At 64.4% G+C, this 17,530-nt stretch overlaps 1 protein-coding gene across 1 annotated transcript; it reads left to right on the forward strand.

Annotated features, from left to right (window-relative positions):
* The first annotated feature begins 3,119 nt into the window (after positions 1-3,119).
* Positions 3,120-16,680, forward strand: HPX (hemopexin). Its single transcript, XM_073327098.1, has 10 exons — positions 3,120-3,568; positions 3,801-3,868; positions 9,321-9,401; positions 10,260-10,402; positions 10,890-11,043; positions 11,310-11,522; positions 12,848-12,964; positions 13,424-13,554; positions 14,338-14,482; positions 16,454-16,680. The coding sequence occupies exons 1-10, from the start codon at positions 3,120-3,122 to the stop codon at positions 16,678-16,680; spliced, it is 1,728 nt and encodes a 575-aa protein (XP_073183199.1).
* The last annotated feature ends 850 nt before the right edge of the window (positions 16,681-17,530 follow it).

Below are 17,530 nucleotides of genomic sequence, written 5' to 3' on the forward strand. Positions count from 1 at the left end.
GGGGTACTTTGCATTTGTCCTTATTGAATTTCATCCTATTTACTTCAGACCATTTCTCTAGTTTGTCCAGATCATTTTAAATTTTAATCCTGTTCTCCAAAGCACTTGCAACCCTCCCAGCTTGGTATTGTCCACAAACTTTGTAAGTGTACTCTGTATGCCATTATCTAAATCAGTGAAGATATTGAAGAGAACCAGGCCCAGAACTGATCCCTGTGGGACCCCACTCGTTATTCCCTTTCAGCATGACTGTGAAGCACTGATAACTACTCTCTGGGAACGGTTTTCCAACCAGTTTTGTACCCACCTTATAGTAGCTCCATCTAGGTTGCATTTCCCTAGTTTGTTTGTGAGAGTATCAAAAGCCTTACTGGAGTCAGGATATACCACGTCTACCGCTTCCCCTCTATCCACAAGGCTCGTTACCCTGGTGAAGAAAGCTACCGGGTTGGTTTGACACGATTTGTTTTTGACAAATCCATGCTGACTGTTACTTATCACCTTATTATTTTCTAGATGTTTGCAAAATGATTGCTTAATTATTTGCTCCATTATCTTTCTGGGTACAGACGTTAAGCTGACTGGGCTGTCATTCCCTGGGTTGTCCTTATTTTACTTTTTAGAGATGGGCACTAGATTTGCCCTTTCCCAGTCTTCTGAAATCTCTCCCGTCTTCCATGACTTCTCAGAGATAATCGCTAATGGCTGAGATCTCTCCTCAGTCAGCTCCTTGAGTGTTCTTGGATGCATTTCACCAGGCCCCAGTGACTTGAAGACATCTATCTTGTCTAAGTAACTTTTAACTTGTTCTATTCCTATTTTAGCCTCTTCTGACCCTACCTGGTATTCACTGGCATTCACTACATTAGATGTCCAATCACCACCAACCGTCTTGGTGAAAACCAAAACGAAGAAGTCATTTAGCACCTCTGCCATTTCCACAATCCCTGTTATTGTTTCCCCCGCTCACTGAGTAATGAGCCAACCCTGTCCTTGGTCTTCCTCTTTCTTCTAATGTACTTGTAGAAAGTTTTCTTGTTACCCTTTATGTCTCTGGCTAGTTTAATGGAATGGGGCGGGCCCCGTGCCCAGAGGGGGAGAGAGGGGCAGGACCCCATGCCCAGAGCAGGGGAGGGAGGCAGGGTCCCGTGCCCAGGAAAAGGGAGCAGGGCCCTGTACCCAGCATGACAGGAGGGAGGCAGGGCCCCGTGGCCAGGGAAGGGGGGGGCCCTAACCCAGGCCCAGGTAAGGGTGGGTATGGCCCAGGCCCAGGGTGGGGGAGGGTGGCAGGGCGCTGACCCCCGGGTGCTGTGCTCACTGACCTGCACTTTGGTCGCTGCCCTGAGCTGAGCAAACAGAGCTGGGGCCAGGGTTACCCCCCTGCGGGGCGTCCCCAGGGAGCTGCTGGGAAACAGGCAGGACAGTGCCAGGAATGTACCCCCTGGCCTAGCCGTCTGCCCCATGCAGCACCCCCGTCCCATCCCTCTGCCCCATGCAGCCCCCCCGGCCCAGTCCCCTCTGCCCCATGCAGCGCCCCCCCTCGCTCTGTCCCTCTGCCCCTTGCAGCCCCCCCGGCTTGGTCCCTCTGCCCCATGAAGCCCTGCCGGCCCGGTTGCCTTTGCCCCATGCGCGCACACACACACCCTGGCCTGGTCCCCTCTTCCCCATGCAGCACCCCCCCTTGCCCTGTCCCTCTGCCCCATGGAGCCCCCCCCCCCCGACTCGGTCCCTCTGTCCCATGCAACCCACCCCAGCCCGGCCATCTGCCCCATGCAGCCCCCACACCTGTCCCTCTGCCCCATGTAGCCCCCTCGGCCCGGTCCCCTCTGCCCCATGCAGCCCCCATGCAGCGCCCCCCCTCGCCCTGTCCCTCTGCCCCATGCATCTCCCCCTCCCCGCCCCCAGCTCTCCCCAGGCCCCTAGCCAGCACTCAGGGGATTTACCCAGTGGGGACCCAGGGGCAGCCCTGGGTGGGGGGCAGCGGTGGTGTGGACCTGTGCTCAGCCCTGCACCCCATCCCAGCAAGGCCCCGGGGGCCAAGTCCTGGGGCAGACAGTGAACAACCCCCACCCTGCTCGGCTCCAGGGGGGCAGAGTCTCCCCATTCCACCTGGCTGCCTCTGCTGGGTTCTGGGGGTCTCCGGGGCTCTCGGCTCCGGGCTGTGGGGCTGGTCCCCGGGGCAGCAGGGAGCCTGGCGTGTGCAGGGTTAATTGGAGCTGCTCTGGGCTGGGGGGTGGGGGCTGTGCCATGGGCTCTGGGCCCTGCCTCCCACTCTATATAGGGGCAGGCGACAGCCCAGAGCCCTGAGCCAGATCAGCATGCGGGGTGCCGTGGCCACCCTGTCCCTGGCCTGGGCGCTGGCCCTGGGGCTCGCCCACTCCCTGTGAGTGGCACAGCTGGGGCGTGGGGCATGGGCAGAGCTCCTGCCACGTGTGCAGAGGGGGCCGAGGGCGTGTGCGGCCAGAGGGCCCGTGCGAGGGGGGATGGTGTGAGGGGGGCCCATGTACGAGGGGCAGGGCCTGGCTGTGTGTGCAGGTGGGGATGGCACTGGCAGAAGCGTTTGTGTGAGGAAGGGCAGGCGGGGGTGCTGGTGTGAGAGGGACGGGCACTGGTGCGAGAGGGACGGGTGCTGGTGCGAGAGGGACAGATGTGGGAGGGGGACGGGCGCTGGTGCGAGAGGGACGGGTGCTGGTGTGAGAGGGACAGATGTGGGAGGGGGACGGGCACTGGTGCGAGAGGGACGGGTGCTGGTGCGAGAGGGACAGATGTGGGAGGGGGACGGGTGCTGGTGCGAGAGGGACGGGTGCTGGTGCGAGAGGGACAGATGTGGGAGGGGGACGGGCACTGGTGCGAGAGGGACGGGTGCTGGTGCGAGAGGGACAGATGTGGGAGGGGGACGGGTGCTGGTGCGAGAGGGACGGGTGCTGGTGCGAGAGGGACAGATGTGGGAGGGGGACGGGCGCTGGTGCGAGAGGGACGGGTGCTGGTGCGAGAGGGACAGATGTGGGAGGGGGACGGGCACTGGTGCGAGAGGGACGGGCGCTGGTGCTAGAGGGACGGGCACTGGTGCTAGAGGGACGGGTGCTGGTGTGAGAGGGATGGGTGCTGGTGCGAGAGGGATGGGTGCTGGTGAGAAAGGGATGGGTGCTGGTGCGAGAGGGACAGATGTGGGAGGGGGACAGGCGCTGGTGCGAGAGGGACGGGTGCTGGTGCGAGAGGGACAGATGTGGGAGGGGGACGGGTGCTGGTGCGAGAGGGACGGGCCCTGGTGCGAGAGGGACGGGCCCTGGTGCGAGAGGGACGGGTGCTGGTGCGAGAGGGATGGGTGCTGGTGCAAGAGGGACGGGTGCTGGTGTGAGAGGGACAGATGTGGGAGGGGGACGGGCCCTGGTGCGAGAGGGACGGGCCCTGGTGCGAGAGGGACGGGTGCTGGTGCGAGAGGGACAGATGTGGGAGGGGGACGGGCCCTGGTGCGAGAGGGACGGGCGCTGGTGCACGTCAGGAGGGCGCGGGCGTTCGTGCACGCAGCTGCCGAGACCCCGGGTGTGGCTCCTGCAGGCCGGGAGAGGTGGGTGTGTTTCAGGACCTGTCCCGAGCACACCTGCCCAGACCCGGTGCCCAGCGCCCAGGTGCCCTGTCCCCCAGGAGCTCACAGCAGGGCCCAGGCCCCAAGACTAAAGCTACCCCTTGTTGGAGGTCTGGGGTCCCTCTGCCCCCCACACTGCCCCAGCAAGGAGAGGATCCAGCTGGGGAGGAGACCTCAGGGTACCGGGACCCACACTGCCTTCTCTCCACAACAGCCCTGGCAAACCGGGGGAGGCCGGACTGCGGTTCCACCATGGGGCTGGGACCCACCTCAACGACACAGGTGAGACGCAGCCGGGGGGCAGCCTGCGGCCGGGGGGTCGGGATGCAGCGGGGTGTGTGTGTCAGGGATCCCCCAGCCCAGATCCCTCGCCTGCTTTCCGGACAGTCCCTGGCAGGCCCCCTGCAGGCGTCAGCCCCCTCCGGGTCACACTCCCCGTGGTCAGCCCCTCGGCTCCCCCCCTCCTGGGACCGACCCTCGGAGCCCCCAGCTTCCACCTCACGCTGGGAGCTCCCTGGGTGGGACCCCCGTGGGAGACTTGTACCCCAAGGGAGCCAGGCACTCCCCTGCCTCACTCTGCAGTGACTCAGCCAGCGGGAAACAGCAGGGGGGTGCCTGGGGGTCTGGACCCAGTGCAGAGAGTTAGAGCCTGGGCCAGCTGGGTCGGATCAGAGCCCAGAGCCCCCCGGCCCCTCTGTAATCCCTGTCCAGGAACATGTGTCCAGCCGCCCCCGCATCACTACCCCCAGTCCCTCCTCCGAGCTTTGTTCCAGTTCCTGGGCAAACCTGGTCACCTGGCCCTTGTCCTCCAGCTGGTCCGCAAGGGGGCGCAAGGGGCGGGGGGGGTTGTCAGTTGCTAGGTACCCGAGGCCTGGGCTGGTGTCTGGGCTCAGGTGCCCCTCTGTCACGGAGTCCCCGGGCGATGCTCTGGAACGGCTCCCCATGAAGCCAGGCAGGACTCTGGGGCAGTCTCCTTTCTGGGAGCAGCCTGTCTGCAGGACACACAGCTCACCCGGCTTCGACCTTCCTGGGTCTGACCTCGGAGCATTCAGCCTCCTCTGCCCTCCGTGCGCTTCCCACAGCGAGTCCCCCCAGGTGGGGTCCTGGGGAACCCAGAGGGTCCTGTACCCCAACTCCGCAGTCAGACGTGACTCTCAGCCAGCCAGTAAAACAGAGGTTTATTAGACGACAGGAACATGGTCTAACACAGAGCTTGTAGGTGCAGAGAACGGGACCCCTCAGCTGGGTCCATTTTGGGGGGCAGTGAGCCAGACAACCACGTCTGCACTTCACTCCACGTCCCAGCCAGCCCCAAACTGACTCTCTCCAGCCCCTCCTCCTCTGGGCTTTGTTCCTTTCTCCGGCCAAGAGGTCACTGGATTCCTTTGTTCTCCAACCCTTTAGCTCTCACCTTGCAGGGGGGAAGGGCCCAGGCCATCAGTTGCCAGGAAACAGGGTGTCGGCCATTCTCTGTGTCCAGACCCCTGCACACACCTGCCCTCTAGGGCTCTGCAATGATCATACACCCTTATCGCACCACCTAGATACTTAAGAACTTCATAGGGGAAACTGAGGCACCCCCACAGTATTCAGAGGAAACATTAAGAACAGTCCCACTTCGTCACATCTCTCCCCCCTCTGAGATCGAACTGAGCGGGGTCACATTAGCCGGTGACCTGGGGAAGTTTGAAGCCACCAACGTTCCCATGGATGCCCCAGCATCTCTCCCATTCCTTGGTAGGAGTTACACCAGGCCCTTCCAGTTTCACGCCCTCCCTTAGGTTGGGGGTTGTCGATAGCACTCGCAGGCCGCATGTGGGAAGGTTTATGCAGCCCCTGCCCTTTGGCCACCCCAAAACCCCAGGGGGTCAAACTGGGATTGGGTCTTCTCCCCAACAAGCTGGCCAAACACAGCCACTTGGTTATAGGACTGTTTAACTTTCTTAACAGCTTTCACTTCATCTGAGACCTTCTCAAAGCTCTCCACACTGGGTCTTTCAACAGGACAGTCAGTGGATCCATTCACAACAGAAAATTTCTGGCTGTTAAGAACTGAAACTTTCTTGATTAAATCACTTTCACACCCTTCAGTGGCAGTAAACTGCTTGCAAAGACTCCATGAGGATTCCTTTCCCGAGGGCTTTTCTATGCAACAATTCACCCCTCCCAGAAATTCTGCTCTTACCCTCTTTACCTAGGGCTTGCTCCAGAGGAACACTTTCCTGAGCAACAACAGACTCTTTCTGGGTCTCCCTTACATCCAGAATCACCTCTGGCCCATCAGGCGGATTCCTACACAATCCCCTTTCAGGCAAACTGACAGACTTCCTAGATAAAAGATTAGAAGCATTCTCCTTCCCTTTGCCACACACAAGTTCAGGAAGCTTTTCCTTCTTGCTACAGGTTTCCACACCCTCAGTAGGTAACACAATCACACACCTTCCCGCTCTCCTTGTGCCCTGGCTAGGATCTCACTCTGATTAGACAGAGTTGCTACATCCTTTCCAACAACACACTAGCAACAGGCAAAATATAAGCACCAGAATTGTCTAACTGCGACCCTAGTTACAGGGCCATTCTCCCGAGCAGACACAAACTTAGGACCCTTCCCTTCCTGGGCTTTAGCTGAATCCAGAACCAATTCTGAGACAACTGCACGACCCTCAACCGTCACAGGCTGAAAGGCCCCTTCTGTCTGCTCCACAGACAAAGAAGAGCCAGACACACCTTCTCCTTTCCCAGACACCCAGCTTGGGATCTCATTCCCCTGGTCCCAGCACACAGGGCTGGTCACAGACAACTGCTTGGAGACCAGGGTAGCTCCCTCCATAGGCAAGTCAATACCCCTGACAGACACAGGCACGTTTCCTTCACTGTCCCAATTCTCCACCCAGCTAACAGGTAAGGTCCAGGGACACTCATCTGCCACTCTCCTCGCCTTCCCACGCTGCTGACTAGACAAAGCCATCAGCTCACAAGGCTGCCTAGGCTCATCCAAACTTCCCTTACCAAGCACCTTACCACTCCCCACAGATCCCCTGTCCTGCCTGTGTCTCCCCGCACTCAGCTGGGGTCTCCGCTCCCACTGTGCTCAGCGCTGCCCTTGCTGTCCCAGTGGGGGTAGGCAGCAAGTTCACTGCTTTCCTCACTGCATCAGAGCCAGCGTGAGCCCCCCTCCAGTGTGCAAGGGGGCGGGGAGCATCTCTCTGTCCCACTCAGCCCCAGGGGTCTGCTTACAGGCAGGCAGGTAGCCTGAGCCAAGCAGCTCCTCCCTGCTGCCAGCCAGGTCATCTGCATTTTCACTGACCATTTCCCTCTCCGCCGATTGGTTCCCTGGATTCAAATTCAAACCCTCGGCAGTTACAGGAGTAGGGCCTGGATCCTGTCCCAAAGAGACACAGTCACCCCACAACAGGGTCTCGCAGCCGATATCCCGGAGAACCCCAATGACCAGCCAGCCCCACCCCTCCTGGGTCTGCACAGGGATCTGGGCCATAGGCAGGGCGAGGGGCTTCATCCCTGGGACCCTCACCCAGCTCACCCAGCCCCTCAGCATCTGAGGCTGCACCACCCAGGGTCTGACACCAGTTCTCTCTGTGCCAGGATCTCGCCACCCCAGGAATGTCTCCCCATTGACCATCCCCTTCCGCTCCCACTGGGGGTCCAAGGGCCTGGCCCCAGGATACTCCACCCAGACATATAGGTTGGGGTCAGGAGTGGGAGCCCATCCGCCTCCCCACCCATCTGGCTGATGGAGTCTGTGGCCTTGGGACCCAGCAAGGGAGCTAGACACCGGGGCTTTTCCACAGGGTCCCCCTGGTTCAAATCACCAGCCTGCTCAAAGGCAGTGAGGTGGGCATCCACACCCCCCCTTAACCAGGGGCAGCAATTTAGTCTCGAGGTTCCCTGCGGAACTGGCCCCCCGGGGTCTATCCCCACTCACCCCGGGGAGGTCCCCGAGACCTCTCCGCTCCCCCACCGCCAGTTCATGCTGCTGCAGCTTCTGCAGCTCTTTCTCGGGCTCTCGCTGTCTCTCACGGTCCTCTTGCTCCCTCGGACTCAGCTCCAATCCCGTCCGTCTCGATCCCCCGATGGGGAACCCGATCGTGAAGACCCCCGTCTGGTCGGGGACAGGAGTCTTGGCGATGCCTGGCCACCACTTCCGCTGCTCCCAGATCCTGCTATAGCCCCATTGAGGGTCAGGAATCTGTTCCTTAGAGCGGTCATCCTCCTCCAGCTGCACGATGAACTGTGCTTTGGTGAACTTCCCAATGCGCAACCCTCTCTTTCTGCACAGGGTTACAATGTCCTTCTTAAGGAGACGGGGACAGGCCATCACTTCACTCTTCCCAAGTTGTTGTGGACTCACAGGCCTGTGCGCTCTTAGCTCCCCACCATTTCCAGGGAGAACCCCTAGTGTGCCAGCCCTTCTCGAGGTCACCCCCTCTTTGCCAGGGTCGAGCTGCAGACTCCTCCGCCCCTGGGACCGCTCGCTGCAATCCCCCAGGGGACCCTGTTACTGCAAAAGTCCTTCTCTCTGGTCACACACTCCCAGGGGTTAACCGCCCCCTGAAACCGTCTCTCTTTGAATCTTCAGCAGGCCTGGTCCCCGTCAATCCCCCTTCGTTTTACTGCTCCCCCGTCACTTACTGCAGGAAGCGCCGTCCACGGGGTGCAGTACATCCCACCGCTGCCACCAGTTGTCACGGAGTCCCTGGGCGATGCTCTGGAGCTGCTCCCCATGAAGCCAGTCAGGACTCTGGGGCAGTCGCCTTCCTGCGAGCAGCCTGTCTGCAGGACACACAGCTCACCCGGCTCCACCTTCCTGGGTCTGACCTCGGAGCATTCAGCCTCCTCTGCCCCTCTGTGCGCTTCCCCCAGCAAGTCTGCTCAGGCGGGGTCCTGGGGAAGCCAGAGGGTCCTGCTCCCCAACTTCGCAGTCAGACGTGACTCTCAGCCAGCCAGTAAAACAGAAGGTTTTTTAGACGACAGGAACATGGTCTAAAACAGAGCTTGCAGGTGCAGAGAACAGGACCCCTCAGCTGGGTCCATTTTGGGGGGCAGTGAGCCAGACAACCACATCTGCCCTTCACTCCATGTCCCAGCCAGCCCCAAACTGAAACTCTCTCCAGCCCCTCCTCCTCTGGACTTTGTCCCTTTCCCGGGCCAGGAGGGCACCGGATTCCTTTGTTCTCCAACCCTTTAGTTCTCACCTTGCAGGGGGGAAGGGCCCAGGCCATCAGTTGCCAGGAAACAGGGTGTGGACCATTCTCCGTGTCCAGACCCCTGCACACCCCTGCCCTCTAGGGCTCTGCAATGATCATACACCCTTATCGCACCACCTAGCTACTTAAGAACTTCATAGGGGAAACTGAGGCACCCCCACACTATTCAGAGGAAACATTAAGAACAGTCCTACTTCGTCACACCATCCCACCTGGATCTCTGGGTCTCTACAAAGAGCAAGCCACCTTTTCCTCCCAAACCCCAGGTAACCGTGCAGCACACAGGGAAACTGAGGCACACACTGTTGTTGTACAAAACACTCGGAAAATTCCCACATTCTCATGGTGGAGAGGGAGGGTTGGTTCCTGGGGATGTGGCAGCAGGGGCGGGGTGGAGGCAGGTCTGGTCAGTGAATGTGGTGGGAGGAGGTCGGGTAGTTCCTGGGGGACAGGATGGGGGGCTTCCCCCCAGCTCCCTTTGCTGGACTGCACTGTACTCTCCTCCCCAGAGGTGGCAAGCCGGTGTGCGGACGAGGGGGGCTTTGACGCCGTCACACTGGACGAGCACGGCGTGATGCTCTTCTTCAGAGGTACGGGGGCCTCTGGCTCGCTGGGGCAGGGGAAGGAAAGGGGCGTCCGTCACAGGCTGTCCCGGGCGCCCAGGCTGGGGGCGCTGGCCCTGCTCTGAGTGACACCAGGCAGGACTCTGGGCAGCGTCTGCCCTCAGGGCACCTGTCCCAGGGCAAGGACCCTGCTCTGCTTTGGGGCCTCCTGAGTCTGGCCTCGGAGCGTTCAGCCCCCTGGTCACCCCATGAGCTCCCTGCAGCGAGTCCCCCTGGGGGGGACCCCTGGGGAGCCTCACCCCCAAAGGGCCCTGCCCCCCACGCCGCAGCCAGCCGTGACTCCCAGCCCGCGTGTGGCACAGACGGGTTATTATCGTCGGGAACCCAGCGTAGAACAGAGCTTGGTAGCACCGGGATCGGGGACCCTCAGCAAAGTCCATCTGGTGGGGGGCAGAGCCCTGGGCCCTCGCCCCTGAGTCCCCAACCAGGAGAATGACTCGCTTCCAGCTGCCCAGCCCCCATCACGCCCATTGCCGTCCTCCGTCCTTTGTCCCTTTCCCCAGTCCAGCAGGTCACCCCAGGTGCACCAACACCCCCGGCTGCTCCTTGCGGAGGAGGGGGCCTGGCCAGCAGTTGCCAGGCTGCCGAGTGTTCGCTGTTCTCCGCAGCCCATCAGCAGCCACACCTGCCCTCTGGGGGTCTCTGCAATGATAACACACCCTGTCCCACCACCTCAGTACTTGAGTAACACATGGGGAAACTGAGGCACACACTGTGTTCAGAGAAGACATTAAGAACGTTCTCACTTCGTCACCCTCCCCACTTCCCATCGTGCTCCGGGGCCCAGCCCTGCCCTGCTCAGGCTCCCTTGGCCTCGCCCGGCAGGTGACCACGTCTGGAAGGGCTTCCACGGCCCGGCCCAGCTCATCAACGCCACCTGGCCTGAGATCCAGGGCCCCGTGGACGCTGCGCTGCGCATCCACCACAAGGAGGCCCCCGGTGTGCACGACAGCGTCTACCTCTTCCAGGTGCTGGGGGGTGCCGGGCAGGGCTCAGTGTGGGGTGGGGGCTCAGTGGGGGGGCTGGGCTGCAGGGGGTGGGGTGGGGGCTCATAGAATCATAGAATATCAGGGTTGGAAGCGACCTCAGGAGGTCATCTAGTCCAACCCCCCGCTCAAAGCAGGACCAATCCCCAATTTTTGCCCCAGATCCCTAAATAGCCCCCTCAAGGATTGAACTCACAACCCTGGGTTTAGGAGGCCAATGCTCAAACCACTGAGCTATCCCTCCCACTCAGTGGGGGGCTGTGTTGCAGGGGGCCTCGGGGGGCAGGGGGGGTCTGGGCTGCAGGGACCGGGTGGGGGCTCAGTGGGGCTGAGGTGCAAGTGGGCTGGGGGCAGAGTAGCTGTCGGGAAAGGCCGGTACCCGGGATCCTGGGGTCCTACCGGCTCAGGTGCCAGGCCGGGCCCGTCTCCGTAAAGCCCCATGGTCCAGCTGAGGTGTGTGTGCCCACAGGGCATGCGGGTCTGGGCGTATGCGGGGGGCCGGCTGCGGCCCGGCTACCCCCGGCTCATCGGGGACGAGTTCAAGGGGGTGCCTGGGGACCTGGACAGCGCCGTGGAGTGTCACCCCGAGGATTGCACGGCCGAGAGCCTTCTCTTCTTCAAGGGTACGGGGCCAGGCTGGGGGAGGGCAGGTGGGGCAGGCTCAGGGAAGGTGTTGTGTAGGGGTCTTGGTTAGAGGGGAGCTGTGCAAGCCATGTGGGTGGCTGGGGGGCTGGGCAGGCGCTGACCCGGGCCGTGGGGGGGTCCGGGAGGAGGGCGGGAGCTGACCCGGGCCGTGGGGGGGTCCGGGGCTGGGCGGGCGCTGACCCAGGCCGTGGGGGGGTCCGGGGCTGGGCGGGCGCTGACCCGGGCCGTGTCTCTCTCCCTGCAGGGGGTGAGGTCTTCTTCTATGACCTGGGCCTGGGGGTGCTGAAGCGTCGCTCGTGGCCCTCGGTCAGCAGCTGCTCGGCGGCCGTGCGCTGGCTGGAGCGTTACTACTGCTTCCAGCGTGTCCTCTTCCTGCGCTTCCAGCCGGCCACGGGCCAGGTGCCCCCCGGCTACCCCCACGACGCCCGCGACTACTTCATGGCCTGCCCCGGGAGGGGTGAGATCGCGGTACCCCGGCTGCCCCCGCGATGCCCCCCCACCGCTCCCCTGATTCCCCCCGCTGCCCCCCCCGCGATGCCCCCGCCACAGCTCCCCTGATTCCCCCCGCTGCCCCCCCCACCGCTCACCTGATTCCCACCGCTGCCCCCCTCGCTGCCCCCCGCGATGCCCCCTGCCACCGCTCCCCTGATTCCCCCCGCTGCCCCACCACGATAGCCCCTGCCACAGCTCCCCTGATTCCCCCCGGCTGCTCCTCCCATGATACCCCCGGCTACAGCCCCCCTGCGATATCCCACCATGATCCTCCCAGCAGCCCCCCCCCGTGATACCCCCAATGGCCCCCGCCCGTGATATTGTGGCTGCCCCTCAATATCCCTGGCCTCACCAGGATCACAACCCCCAACTCCCCTGGCCACTCTGTGACTCTGACCCCCTGTCCCCCTATAATACTCCCATCCCCCAACAGCCCCTGCAATACCCCCTGGCCAACCTATGACCCTGTCACCGAGTGATGGGGAGTCAGAGCCCCGCACCCCCCACTTCCTGCGATTCCCCGGGACTCTCAGCCAGCCAGTAACACAGAAGGTTTATTAGACGCCAGGAACATGGTCCAAACCAGAGCTTGTGGGTACAGAGACCAGGACCCCTCAGTCAGGACTGTCTTGGGGGACAGGGAGCCCAGAGCCCCAACTGGGCCTCGTTTCCCCAGCCAGCTCCAAACTGAAACTCCCCCGCCCCTTCTCTGGCCTTTTTCTCTCTCCCAGGCCAGGAGGCCACCTGATCCCTTTGTTCTCCAGCCCCTTCTCTGGCCTTTCTCTCTCTCCCGGGCCAGGAGGCCACCTGATCTCTTTGTTCTCCAGCCCCTTCAGTGGGCAACTTTGCAGAGGAGGGGCCCAGGCCATCAGGAGACAGGGTGTCGGCCATTCTCTGTGCAGACGGCATCACACCTGCCCTCTCGGGCTCTGCAACAATCACACACCCTGATCCCACCACCTAGAGAATTAAGAACTGCCTAGGGGAAACTGAGGCACACACACAGTATTCCGAGAAAACATTAAGAACATTCCCACTTCATCATAGACCCCAACCTCCTTGGACCCCCACCAGCTGCCCCATGACCCCAATGTGTCCCGGGCTCCCCTGACACAACCTGGCCCTGTGAGCCCGCCACCAAAACACCCCAGACCCACTGGCCATCCTGTGACCTTGATATCCCCTGTTCCCCCCAGCCAACTTGGGACCCCCAACAGCCCCCGACCCACCTGTGACATCTCACCCCCCTGCCGTGTACCTGACCCTTCTCTCCCCTGCCGACGGGTGCAGGTCACGGGCACGAGGCCCGCAGAAACGCCACCGCCATGGCCATCCGGGACCGCTGCAGCGGCCTCGCCTTCCAGGCCTTCACCACGGACGATGCCAACCGCACCTACGCCTTCCGGGGTGAGTGGGGAGCAGCTGCGCCGGGAGGCAGAGGGGTCCCCAACCTGCTGCCTTGGCCCCCCTCCGGGGTCCCCACAGCCCGGCCCCAACCCTGAGGACGGCTCCAGCCTGCTCGGGCCTCGAGGGGCCACTGTGCCTGTGGAGGGAGAACTTGTCTGGTGCCCTGCAGCCCCCTGGCTGGAGCTCCTGGAGCCCCATCGCTCCCCATCGACCCCTCTTGTCCGGACAGTCCCCAGAGCCCCACCGCTCCCCATTGACCCCCCCTTGTCTGGACACTCCCCAGAGACCTGGAGCCGCACCGCTCCCCATAGGCCCCCCTTGTCTGGCGGGCAAACCCCTTCCCCTCGGCTGCTGGTTCCAGGTGTGACCGGGACGTCCCGGCCATGGTCCGGAGAGCACGCCCAGCAGCCCCCCTCCCCAGAGCAGTGATGCCGAGCGGAGTGTTCTCGCCCGGCCTAGGGGGGCAGTACTTCCGCCTGGACTCCAAGCGGGACGGCTGGCACTCGTGGCCTCTCAACCACACGTGGCAGGAGCTGGCCGGGCCGGTGGACAGCGCCTTCAGCTGGGACAAGAAGCTCTACCTGATCCAGGTACGGGGGGAGGGGGGCGTCTTCTGGCCAAGCCCAGCTGTGTGGACAACTCACAACAGGGCGTCCAGCTCAGGGCCTGCTTGGCTGGGGTGTCTGTCCCCCCAGGGCAGGGCGGGGGGGCTGGGGTGTCTGTGTCCCCCCAGGGCAGGGTGGAGGTTGGGGTGTCTGTGTCCCCCCAGGGCAGGGTGGGGGCTGGGGTGTCTGACCCCCCACCAGGGCAGGGCAGGGGCTGGGGTGTCTGTGCCCCCCCAAGGGCAGGGTGGGGGCTGGCTGTCTGTGTCCCCCCAGAACAGGGCGAGGGCTGGGGTGTCTGTGTCCCCCCAGGGCAGGGTGGAGGTTGGGGTGTCTGTGTCCCCCCCAGGGCAGGGTGGGGGCTGGCTGTCTGTGTCCCCCCCAGGACAGGGTGGGGGCTGGATGTCTGTGTCCTCTCCGGGGCAGGTTGGGGGCTGGGGTGTCTGACCCCCCACCAGGGCAGGGCGGGGGCTGGGTGTCTGTGTCCCCCTCAGGGCAGGGCGGGGGCTGGGTGTCTGTGTCCCCCCCCAGGGCAGGGCGAGGCCTGGGGTGTCTGTGTCCCCCAGGGCAGGGTGGAGGTTGGGGTGTCTGTGTCCCCCCCAGGGCAGGGTGGGGGCTGGGTGTCTGTGTCCCCCAGGGCAGGGTGGAGGTTGGGGTGTCTGTGTCCCCCCCAGGGCAGGGTGGGGGCTGGGTGTCTGACCCCCCAGGGCAGGGCGGGGGCTGGGTGTCTGTCCCCCACCCCCACCCCACCGGTCTGCGTGTGCCTTGCAGGGCTCCAAGGTCTACATCTACCGGGTGGGCCAGGGCTACACGCTGGTGCAGGGCTACCCCCGGGGCTTGGAGGAGGAGCTGGGCATCACAGGGGCAGACGCCACCTTCACCTGCCCCCACTCCGCTGAGCTCTTCGTCATCAAAGGTGTGGGCCGGGCACGGCCTGGCGAGAAGGGCAGTGAGGTCTAGTGGTCGGAGCAGGAGGGGTGGGGGAGAGGGTCAGAACAAGTGGGGTGGGGGTGCACAGTGCTGGGCTGGGGGTCTCCGTTCACATCATCAGGGGAGGGGCGTGTGGGGCTGGGCTGGGGGCTCTGTTCACATGGCCGGTGAGAGGCGCGGGTGGGGCTGGGACAGGAGAGGGGCACACGGGGCTGGGCTGGGGGAGGGGTGCCTGGAGCTGGGCCAGGGGGCTCTGTTCACGTGGCCGGGGGAGGGGTGCACTGGCTGGGCCGGGGGAGGGGCGTGCGGGGCTGGGCCGGGGGCTCTGTTCACGTGGCCGGGGGAGGGGTGCACTGGCTGGGCCGGGGGAGGGGCGTGTGGGGCTGGGCCGGGGGCTCTGTTCACGTGGCCGGGGCAGGGGTGCACTGGCTGGGCCGGGGGAGGGGCGTGCGGGGCTGGGCCGGGGGCTCTGTTCACGTGGCCGGGGGAGGGGTGCACTGGCTGGGCCGGGGGAGGGGCGTGCGGGCTGGGCCGGGGGCTCTGTTCACGTGGCCGGGGGAGGGGTGCACTGGCTGGGCCGGGGGCTCTGTTCACGTGGCCGGGGGAGGGGTGCACTGGCTGGGCCGGGGGAGGGGCGTGCGGGCTGGGCCGGGGGCTCTGTTCACGTGGCCGGGGGAGGGGTGCACTGGCTGGGCCGGGGGAGGGGCGTGCGGGGCTGGGCCGGGGGCTCTGTTCACGTGGCCGGGGGAGGGGTGCACTGGCTGGGCCGGGGGAGGGGCGTGTGGGGCTGGGCCGGGGGCTCTGTTCACGTGGCCGGGGCAGGGGTGCACTGGCTGGGCCGGGGGAGGGGCGTGCGGGGCTGGGCCGGGGGCTCTGTTCACGTGGCCGGGGGAGGGGTGCACTGGCTGGGCCGGGGGAGGGGCGTGCGGGCTGGGCCGGGGGCTCTGTTCACGTGGCCGGGGGAGGGGTGCACTGGCTGGGCCGGGGGAGGGGTGTGCGGGCTGGGCCGGGGGCTCTGTTCACGTGGCCGGGGGAGGGGTGCACTGGCTGGGCCGGGGGCTCTGTTCACGTGGCCGGGGGAGGGGTGCACTGGCTGGGCCGGGGGAGGGGCGTGCGGGCTGGGCCGGGGGCTCTGTTCACGTGGCCGGGGGAGGGGTGCACTGGCTGGGCCGGGGGCTCTGTTCACGTGGCCGGGGGAGGGGTGCACTGGCTGGGCCGGGGGAGGGGCGTGCGGGCTGGGCCGGGGGCTCTGTTCACGTGGCCGGGGCAGGGGTGCACTGGCTGGGCCGGGGGAGGGGCGTGCGGGCTGGGCCGGGGGCTCTGTTCACGTGGCCGGGGGAGGGGTGCACTGGCTGGGCCGGGGGCTCTGTTCACCTGGCCGGGGGAGGGGTGCACTGGCTGGGCCGGGGGAGGGGCGTGCGGGCTGGGCCGGGGGCTCTGTTCACGTGGCTGGGGGAGGGGTGCACTGGCTGGGCCGGGGGAGGGGCGTGCGGGGCTGGGCCGGGGGCTCTGTTCACGTGGCTGGGGGAGGTGTGCACTGGCTGGGCCGGGGGCTCTGTTCACGTGGCCGGGGCAGGGGTGCACTGGCTGGGCCGGGGGAGGGGCGTGCGGGCTGGGCCGGGGGCTCTGTTCACGTGGCCGGGGGAGGGGTGCACTGGCTGGGCCGGGGGCTCTGTTCACGTGGCCGGGGGAGGGGTGCACTGGCTGGGCCGGGGGAGGGGCGTGCGGGCTGGGCCGGGGGCTCTGTTCACGTGGCCGGGGGAGGGGTGCACTGGCTGGGCCGGGGGAGGGGCGTGCGGGGCTGGGCCGGGGGCTCTGTTCACGTGGCTGGGGGAGGTGTGCACTGGCTGGGCCGGGGGCTCTGTTCACGTGGCCGGGGGAGGGGTGCACTGGCTGGGCCGGGGGAGGGGCGTGCGGGCTGGGCCGGGGGCTCTGACGGCTCCTCTCTGCCCTGCAGGAAACTCCCTGAGGCGGGTGGATCTGAACCTGAGCCCGCGGAGCGAGAGGCTGGAGGGGCCCATCCCCCACGCCCAGGTGGACAGCGCCATGTGCAATGCGGACGGGGTGCACCTCTTCCACGGTGCTACCTTCCACCGCTACGCCAGCGTGGCCGAGCTCACGGCCAGCCCCAAGCCCTCCCCCCCCCAGAACGTGACGGCCGTCCTCTTTGGGTGCCCCCACTGATGGGGCACCGCTGCCTGACCCCTGGGGGCGAGTGGGACCTTCCAGCCGCCCCCCGGTTCCTTTACTGTGCCCCTCCCGTCTCCCTCCACCCACCCCACGCACAGGGGGTGTCCTGGGCCAGTGAGGCCCCGGGGCTCAGAGTTCCCCTCCCACCCGGGGAAGATGGCACCTGGCTTGCTCTGCCATCTGGGCACTTGCTCTGGCTGGCTCCCTCACCAGCCACTTGTTCCACTGGTTACCTGCCAGTCGCCTCTCTGCTGTGACCTCTGCCGGCCTGTCTCTTCATGATTTTTAGCGCTGAGCAGACTGGGCAGAAACATGCCCCACCACAACCGGCCTCAGCTCCCTTTGAACCTTTACAATAACAAACAGGCTCCTAATAAAGCTTATTTAGCTGCGTCTTTGAACCGCGGGGAGAAACAGGTTAAACCAGACCATGGACTGGGCGCACCTCGTAGCTGGAACCCTTGTCCCCATCCCTCTTACTGTCACCGGGCTCTGGCTTTCGAGTCCCTGGCTTAACGAGGTCCTTCCAGCTGAGGGTGACCCCCTCATTTGGGACAGGTTAAGCACAGTTCTGTCCCCCTTTACTCATACAATAAATCAACGACATTGATAACAGCATTTCATACTCCTGCATTCGGTACTAAAGTGATCTGTGACCCGACACCAGCTAAAGCAACGCTGCTCTGTAGGTTGAGTAGGTGTGTTCACGGAAGTACGGTTGGCTCCTGAAGCTTCTCCCCTGCCCAGCCAGCTGTCAGGGGAGAGTTCATTCAGACCCTTCTTACGTGTGTGTGCGTGTTTTCATGTGCGTCCATTTGTGTATGTGTGTATATGCATGTGTGCA

Source organism: Lepidochelys kempii, unplaced genomic scaffold, assembly GCF_965140265.1.
Source record: "Lepidochelys kempii isolate rLepKem1 unplaced genomic scaffold, rLepKem1.hap2 scaffold_61, whole genome shotgun sequence".
NCBI classification, from domain to species: Eukaryota; Metazoa; Chordata; order Testudines; family Cheloniidae; genus Lepidochelys; species Lepidochelys kempii.